The sequence below is a fragment of the Mastomys coucha genome, unplaced genomic scaffold, assembly GCF_008632895.1.
Source record: "Mastomys coucha isolate ucsf_1 unplaced genomic scaffold, UCSF_Mcou_1 pScaffold5, whole genome shotgun sequence".
Taxonomy (NCBI): Eukaryota; Metazoa; Chordata; class Mammalia; order Rodentia; family Muridae; genus Mastomys; species Mastomys coucha.
The window spans coordinates 90117864-90127117 of record NW_022196911.1 but is presented as its reverse complement, the minus strand read 5'-3'; the positions used below and the strand labels follow the sequence as shown (position 1 = coordinate 90127117).

At 52.4% G+C, this 9254-nt stretch overlaps 1 protein-coding gene across 1 annotated transcript in view; it reads left to right on the top strand.

Moving 5' to 3' along the window:
- Wfikkn2 (WAP, follistatin/kazal, immunoglobulin, kunitz and netrin domain containing 2) overlaps positions 1-4936 on the top strand; it is a 7620-nt gene extending 2684 nt beyond the window's left edge. Inside the window, exon 3 of the mRNA XM_031353742.1 lies at positions 1817-4936. Within this exon, the coding sequence (XP_031209602.1) occupies positions 1817-3337 (1521 nt within the window). The 3' untranslated portion in view covers positions 3338-4936. The remainder of the gene's footprint in view (positions 1-1816) is intronic.
- Positions 4937-9254: the final 4318 nt, after the last annotated feature.

Below are 9254 nucleotides of genomic sequence, written 5' to 3'. Positions count from 1 at the left end.
CTCCAGTGGTACACAGCAATAGGGTGGTGCAGTGGTACACAGCGGTAGGGTGGTGCAGTGGTACACAGCGGCAGGATGCTCCAGTGGTACACAGCAGTAGGGTGGTGCAGTGGTACACAGCGGTAGGGTGGTGCAGTGGTACACAGCAGTAGGATGCTCCAGTGGTACACAGTGGTACACAGTGGTACACAGTGGTACATAGTGGTACAGTGGTGCAGTGGTACACAGCAGTAGGGTGGTACAGTGGTGCACAGCGGTAGCATGGGGATAAAGGAACAGGAAAAGTGGCAACCCTTCCATCCAAGAGCTCATGCCATCAGATGTCTGCCTTTGGAGAACCTTATTTATTGATACTAGCTAGCCTGAGATGAGGTGGGACTTAGGGTCAGTGGGACTCTGGCTGGTTTTGTACGTTGTGTGGAGAAGGCACCTAAGGACAGCTAAAGATCCAACTAGCCTAGATACATTGTAACTCCTTAAGTGAAAGTACTCTATTCCCATCAGCATTCCCTCACCTGGTCCCCAAGGGCTCTGGTTCCCAAGTGTTCAGTCACTCCTGGACCTCTGGGCCCCAATGGAATTGCCTAGCCACACCAGAACAGAATAGCCATCAGGTCAGAGAGCAGGCTTTTCTGTTCATAGGTCGCTGTGTCCCTGTCCACCCTCCTGTGTCCCTGTGTCTTCGCCGTGTCCCTGTCCACCCTCCATTCTAAAGTTCTCTCTCCCTTGAACCTCAGCTCTGGCTGTGACCCATCTCTGTCCCCAAGCTTCCTCTTTTGTGGCCCAGAAGCCTATGCCAAACAAGGGCTTCCAAACAAAGTCCTCATTCTGAGCTGAAGGGGGAGAAGAGTAAACAAGTTGAGCAGCCCGGGGGGTGGGGGGGTGTTTTCCCCCTCTTAGCCCATGTGGAATGTCAGAAAGGCTGGAATCAAAGTGGGAAGGACAAGAGGCCAGTGTGGTGGGGACTAATTCACACAGTCACTACCTGATGGAGGATTAGCAGCCCAGCCAGCTGCCCAGCCACACAGTGTGACATTGTGCAAAGCACCACATGCAATCTGCATTTGTGTCGGCTCCAGTTGGCATGTGCTAATTTCAAAGAATTAGAGTAAAGCCTTACATGACTCCACAGAAGTCAGAGGCAGATTATAGACTGGCAAGGTTTGCTGACACCACACAGGAGGACTTGTTTTTTTGTTTTTTTGTTTTTCCGGTCACAAGGGTCTTTGACACCCTTGTGTATGTTGGTGTCTCTCAGGAAGACAGGTGTGACGAGCTTTGAACATGGGTCCAAGATTCAACCTCTTCAAGTTAGCCAACACATCCTTACCCCAGTGGGCAAAAGACCAAAAGTCAAGCTCGTGACGTAAGCTGCCGCTTCATCTGGGTAACCGGGCGATGTTCCGTTCCAGGATCCCACTTCAGAGAGTTTGAACCCCTGTTCTGCCACCTCTCCTCCCAGTGGCTTGAGTGTCACTTTTCTGCCATGTTCTCACTTTGAAAATGGTAGTGAGCACACAGCCCCCTTTCGACGTCTATGGCCCATCTTTTCCCATACTACCAGCCCTGTGACCTTGGGCAAGTTGCTTAACCTCTCTGTGTCTTAGATTATTATGTACAATGTGGTAGGTTGAAGGATGTCCAGGATCCTGACAGACAGTAGGTATTGGGTCTCTGTGAGTTCTTATCTACACATTAAGTGCTTTGTGTATTCACATGTATTAAGTCCCCCTGTGACAGCCTCTAGGGGAGAGGTAGGAATCTGCCCATTCTTGCTTCCTCCATGTTCAGAACTCTCTCTCTCTTTCTCTTTCAGGAATGTGAGACATATGAGAAATGCTGTCCCAATGTATGTGGGACCAAGAGCTGCGTGGCAGCCCGCTACATGGATGTGAAAGGGAAGAAGGGCCCTGTGGGCATGCCCAAGGAGGCCACGTGTGACCATTTCATGTGTCTGCAGCAGGGCTCTGAGTGTGACATCTGGGACGGCCAGCCTGTGTGTAAGTGTAAAGACCGCTGTGAGAAGGAGCCCAGCTTCACCTGTGCCTCTGATGGCCTTACCTACTACAACCGTTGCTACATGGACGCCGAGGCCTGCTCCAAGGGCATCACACTGTCTGTGGTCACCTGTCGCTATCACTTCACCTGGCCCAACACCAGCCCTCCGCCGCCTGAGACCACAGTACATCCCACCACAGCCTCTCCGGAGACTCTCGGGCTGGACATGGCAGCCCCGGCCTTGCTCAACCACCCTGTCCATCAGTCAGTCACCGTGGGTGAGACCGTGAGTTTCCTCTGTGACGTGGTTGGCCGGCCTCGGCCAGAGCTCACTTGGGAGAAACAGCTGGAAGATCGAGAGAATGTGGTCATGAGGCCCAACCACGTGCGTGGTAATGTGGTGGTCACCAACATTGCTCAGCTGGTCATCTACAATGCCCAGCCCCAGGATGCTGGTATATATACCTGTACAGCTCGGAACGTTGCTGGAGTCCTGAGGGCTGACTTCCCGTTGTCTGTGGTCAGGGGAGGTCAGGCCAGGGCCACCTCAGAGAGCAGTCTCAACGGCACAGCCTTCCCAGCAACAGAGTGTCTAAAGCCCCCAGACAGCGAGGACTGTGGAGAGGAGCAGACGCGCTGGCACTTCGACGCCCAGGCTAACAACTGCCTCACTTTCACCTTTGGCCACTGCCACCGCAATCTCAACCACTTTGAGACCTATGAGGCCTGCATGCTGGCTTGTATGAGTGGGCCGTTGGCCATATGCAGCCTGCCCGCCCTGCAGGGGCCCTGCAAAGCCTATGTGCCACGCTGGGCCTACAACAGTCAGACAGGCCTATGTCAGTCTTTTGTCTATGGTGGCTGTGAGGGCAACGGTAACAACTTCGAAAGCCGGGAGGCCTGTGAGGAGTCGTGTCCCTTCCCAAGGGGCAACCAGCAGTGCCGGTCCTGCAAGCCCCGACAAAAACTTGTTACCAGCTTCTGTCGGAGTGACTTTGTCATCCTGGGCAGGGTCTCTGAGCTGACTGAAGACCATGACTCAGGCCGCGCCCTGGTGACAGTGGATGAGGTCCTAAAAGACGAGAAGATGGGTCTCAAGTTTCTGGGCCGGGAGCCGCTGGAAGTCACTCTGCTTCATGTAGACTGGACCTGTCCTTGCCCCAATGTGACAGTGGGCGAGACACCGCTCATCATCATGGGGGAGGTGGAAGGTGGTATGGCCATGCTGAGACCCGACAGCTTTGTGGGTGCATCGAGCACACGACGGGTCAGGAAACTCCGTGAGGTCATGTACAAGAAAACCTGTGATGTCCTCAAGGACTTCCTGGGCTTGCAATGAAGCCAGTCTGGTTCCCCTGACCCTCCTCTGCCCACCCACCTACACCCTGCCCTCAGTCAGCCATCCAGGTGAGATCAAGCTAGACAGCCTTGGCTAGGGAAGAAACATCAGCTAACATGTGGGAAGAAAGCCTCCTATAGGGTTCTCTCTGCCTCTCCAAGTTCTCACTTTAAAAACAAAACAAAACAAAACAAAACAAAAAAAAAACCAAAAAACCAGTAGTGAGCACATAGCCCCCCCCCTTCGAAGTCTGTGGCCCATCGCTTCCCATACCACCAGCCCTGTGACCTTAGGCAAGTTGCTTAGCCTCTCTGTGCCTTAGATTATTGTGTACAAAGTGGGAATCGTGGTTGTACCCTCTTAGGGCTCAGAGGAGAGCTAAAGGAAGTCCGGGAGGCTGACAGGTTCTTTGGGTTCAATAAAACGTCCATATCTTCACCCCCATCCCCACACAAGGTTTCTCTGTGTAGCCCTGGCCATCCTGGAATTTACTTTGTAGACCAGGTTGGCCATGCACTAAGAGATTCACCTGCCTCTGCTTCCCGAGTACTGGGATTCAAAGTGTGCACCACCACGTCTGGCTAAAAGGTCTGTATCTTTTTTAGTTGAGAAAGGGGTTGGCAGAGGGAAGAAAGGACACAGGTAAGTTGCTTCCAGTGGGTGGTTCCCTCAGGCAGTCTCATCCCTCTTTGCTGACCCATGCCCCTCTGCCAGTCTCCTAGCCTAGGGTCAGGAGGAGATGCCCTCTGTATGGCTGAATGGTTTAGCTTGTGTAGGAGGTGTGTGGGAAGAGAGAGATAAGAAAGTCCAAGGGTCACGTTAAGATGACGGCCCGGCTGCCCGCTGCCCCACTACATGGCTGTAACCAGAGACCATCCACACCAAGAGTTGTGAACAGCGGGAAGCCAGAGCACCCAATTTATCCTAATGGAGGTTGCAGGGACGGCTGCCTCTGGTTGGGTCGGTTTGTGTCACCACATCAGGCGAATTTTCTTTCCTGAGCTGCATTGGTTTGTTGGTTTGCTTCTGTTCATTTCAGCTCAGTGGACACGTTCCAGGTGCCAGGTGCAAGGCAGTCCTGATTCTCTGCTCCCCCGGGGGAGCCAATGGGTGATGGACAGCAGTTAGGCATCTTCGTTTGATGAGCCAGGTGCTTTCATGTGCCGTGGACTTCCTTGGGGAGAAGCCCAAAGATCTGTTTTGGTAGCAAGAGAAATAAAGAAGACAAAGGCAGGAGGAACAGGGGACGGCCTAGGCATCAGAGCGGAGGTGGGCCCAGGGAGAATGAATATTGCTCGATGCTGCCATCTGGTGGTGCATATAGGCACCTGCAGGATCAGGAGGAAAGATCTATCTGGGTGGGGCCTAGGATGGGCCTCTTGGCGATGGCAAGCTCTGAGGTCACTTGTTTCTTCTGGTCTCAACCACACAGGCATTGTGTAGAGGATTTGGAACCCCTTGTCATCTCTGCATCTGCCCTGCCCCCTCAGCCCTTTATTCTGTCCATATCCCTCCAAAGGAAGCACTGTGGGATGCCCTAACGTCTTCCCAAAATATACGGAGAACAATCCTAAATAAAATTTCATAGTGTCAACTGCTCTACATGTGTGCCTCTTTTGGGAAGGTGAGGAAGGGGCTGTGATCATGTCATTGATTCTGGTGACCTCTTTTTTTTTTAAAGATTTATTTTTATTTATTTTATGTGTATGAATACACTGTAGCTGTACAGATGACCTTGAGCCATCATGTGTGTGGCTGCTGGGAATTGAACTCAGGACCTCTGCTGGCCCCGCCCACTCCAACCCTGCTCGTTCCTGTGTAATTCACTGTAGCTGTCTTCAGACGCACCCAAAGAGGGCATCAGATCTCATTACGGGTGGTTGTGAGCCACCATGTGGTTGCTGGGATCCGAACTCAGGACCTTCGGAAGAGCAGTCAGTGTTCTTACCCACTGAGCCATCTCGCCAGCCCTCTTTTTTTTTTTTTAATTTATTTATTATTATATTTAAATACACTGTAGCTGTCTTCAGACACACCAAAAGAGGGCATCAGATCTCATTACAGATGGTTGTGAGCCACCATGTGGTTGCTGGGATTTGAACTCAGGACCTTCAGAAAAGCATACTGTGGAGTCTAAGTGTGAAAATGGGAGGGACATAGCCTGTCTCACCCTCAACAGAGGCACCCCCTCTCTTGCAGTTCCATGAGGTTCTCTGGGCTATACCCATAGGAGGAATCCAAACCAGGCCCAGCCTCGCCTAGAGCAGCCTCTTTCAGGTATAGTAAAGGTTGGGGGTTGGGGGGAGGAGGAGAGGGACTTCTATTTCTAAGAGAAGAAGGGGCAGAGGGTAGGAAGGCCATGCCATCGCTGAAGGACACTGAGCAAGGAACTTAGCCATCAGGTTGACATGAATGATGGTCATTTCCCAAGCTAAATCAGGCATCCAGTGAGGGTGAGGACTGTCACCTCACTCTGTCCACAGAGGCCTGGGGACATTGACTGAACCTGCTTCTAGTACTCTCAGAGCCCAAGGCCAAGTGGCCAGTCTCCAGCCTCCCCTGTCACCTGCCACTTCAGTTCACTTACACAAAGACTCTAGACCCCACAGTTAGGTCCAGTTTGCAGTTCTGCTGCCCCAGTAGAGAAGGAAATTCAGGGAAGGCTGACAGCATGGACACTACCTAGCCTATGAGATCAGGATTCACCAAGGTCTGGATCTATCTGTCTCTATCCTGCCTCCTTCTACAGGCATGCAGTTTTGCCTAGCTGTTGCCATTGTCTTTAATGTGACTGCTGGAGATTTGAACTCTGGTCCTCGCGATCGCAAGCACTTGGACCTGCTTGCGAGCCATCTCCCTAGTTCCGCTCACCAAGGTCTGAATCCAAGCTCCATCACTAACTTGCTGTCTCTGAAGCTCTCCATGCCTAGCCGCACAAAGAGTAGTAAGAACACTTACATCGTGTTGCTGGTGTGTCCTTGTTGTGTGTACAGGCACAGTCACGTGCATGTTCACTCACAGCTGCACACACAGTGCACGTGTGGCCATCAGGGGACAGCCTCAGGTGTCTGCCCTCCCCTTCCACCCGGCACTTGTATCCACCACACAGCTGGCCTGGAAGCTTCCAGAGACACCCCGTCTCCCATCTCATCGCAGGTACACTGGGATTACAGATACTTGTTACCTTGCGCCTGGCTTTAGGTGAGTTCTAGACATTCACACGGGTCCTCATGTGTATTAGGTAAGTGTTCACCGCAGAGCCATCTCCTCTGCCCTGGATTTATTGTTTTGTTCTAGACAGAGACTTTCAGTGTAGCACAAACTTACCTCGGCCTCACTCTGCAGTCCAGATTGGTCTCAAACGCGAGAGTCTCCTATTTCAGTCTCTCAAGTGCTCAGAGTATGAGTTTGTTCTACTACGACGCCTACGTAGTTTTAGCACTTAGAGAGACTTGGAGTTCAACCCACACCCCTTGTAAGAACTGCAGCCTGGCCTAGAGTGGTCCTTTTACCCTCTGAAGCTCCCTGGGCAAGGATGGGCCCCAGGACCAAGCACCATACCTCATCGTTCTGGGCATTGGGCCTCGGCAGGCTTCTGATTATCAGAGGACATCTGACGTGAGCCCCTTCCGTGGGCTGGTTTGGGCCTCAGAAGTTTTGGGGCTTACTAGGGGATGAGTGTGTGAGAAGCGATGGCCACCTCGGACCTGCTGTGTGAGGCTGATTTCTCTCTGGGAATGTCACCGTGTCTTTTCAGCCTCATTCTCTTTGAGCCTTGCTGTGATGGCCGACAATGAGCAGGTTCCCAGGCCGGGCTAACCTGAGTCCCCAAAGCAGGGGTCCCAGCATGCTCTAGGATGCCAGGAACCCAAGGCCACCTGCAGCCAGGCCAGTCTTAGGCTTTCCTGTTTGCGGAGGAGCTCATCCTTTGCTATCTCAAGGCCGTATGGCTCTCCCTACCACTAGCCTGCTCTCCAGGCCTTTTCTTCCCTTCTAATCTATTCAGGCTCGGCTGACACTAGACCACAACTGTCCCCACCACCCCTAAGCAAGGCACTGTGGCTTTGTTTACCCTCCTCCCTCCCTCTTCCTGAGCTCCCAGCCTCCTAGGACACTCTGCTCCATTGTCTGTGCCAGCTGCTCACTAGTCTGATATCATCCTCTGGACAGTGGCACCAGAAGGCCACCCAAGCACTAGGACAAAACCTAACCAGGGAAAGGGGACCGTAGTAACACATAGGCATGTGAATGTTTCTTTCAGCTATGATCCCCAACGGCTCCATTCTGATACATCGGACCAGTATAGTAGTTAACGGTGTGGTGACACCAAGCACCTTCTCCTCTGGTGTGCACTGAATTCCCATGAGGCACAATGACATTTTCTAGGTAAGGAAAACTAAGGCAAGCGTAATGGGAAATTTACGTAGCCGTGGCCAAAGCACAGGGCTACAGTCCCAGCACTTGGGAACCAGAGGCAGGAGGATTTCAAATACAAGGCCCGACTAGGTAAAGAAAACTCCATCTCAAAAACAAGGTTAAAACAAAAGAAAAATAAAGAGAGAGGGAGTGGGCATATTTCTCCGTTCAAGTATGAAGACCTGAGTTGGGATCCCCAGAACTCAGGTAAAAAGTTGGGGTACAACCTGTAGTCCCTGAGCTGGGAAGATGAATCCAGGAAAGACTTGGGGCCTTGCCCCGCCAGCAGACTCCTGGTTCGGTGTGAAATCCTGTTCCAAAAATATAGGTCAGTGAGTAAAGGGACTTGCTGCCAAACCCTGTGACCTAAGTTTAATCCTTAGCTACTACAAAGTAAAAAAGAAAACCTACTCCCACAACACACACACACACACACACACACACACACACACACACACACACACACGCGAGCTCACGTGCCTGCACGGGCAGTGTCTGGCTCCAGCTGGTCAGCCTCTGGTGCATCACCCAAGGTCTGTTTACATCCTGGACACGTGACGAGCTCCCATCACACACAACTGCAGTCATGGCCTAGATTCCTGGGCCAGACATCAGCCTCATGCCTCCTCATCCTTCAGGAGGCAGCTCCTTGGGGGAGGCCTCTGCCATCCTAGGCTGCCTCAGCCTCTTCAAGTCTGGCATGCCTCTAGGCTGGTGCTGACCCAAATCAGAGTAATGGCCAGGGGCTCCAGGAACACTGCGGCCCAGCTCAGAGCTCACAAGGGGGATGGCTGGATGAATGTAGGATCTGCGAGGACGGCCATGAGGAGCCAGTGCATTTTTTTTTTTTTTGACTCCCGTCTGTCTTTCTTTCTACTCAGCCCCACTCCTGTAGCTGCTCCCCCTCTTCTAATCCCACCTTCCCAAGGAGCTAGGGCTTCTCCTCCTCTCTAGGGAATGCATGAGTAATGCAGGCGGGTGGTGGCAGAGCTCCTGGGTCCTATTCTTGGCTGTGCCCTCATTCTGGAATGTGCCCTGAGGTCAGTTGACACAGCTCTTGCAGGCTGTCAGGAGGAAGGAAGAATAAGCTTCCAGGGGTAGGTACCTCCTGAGGAGGAGTGTGGGCAGGCAGGTGGACATGCTGTCCAACCCTCCCCCTCCCACATCTTAGGCTACCAAGCCCCTCAACCTTTCTACTTCAAGAGTCTCTCTCTGTTCACATCCCAAGTTAACCAAGGACAGAGATCCCTCACATCCAGAGGTCTAACAGTAACGGTCGCCTTCAAGCTCACTCCCATGGAAGGAATACAGGACTCTGTCCCAGCATGTAGCAGCCCAGGCTGGCCCAGAGGTCGAACCTCTTCCCAGCCCATCACTGGCAAGGTGCTAGTTACCTCAACATACCGGTCTTCTTTGCCCCTTCTGAGTCTTGAGGAAACTTCAGAGCTCTGGCAGGATGAAGTTGTCACCATCTTGATTTTTTTGTTTTCTGGTTTATGAG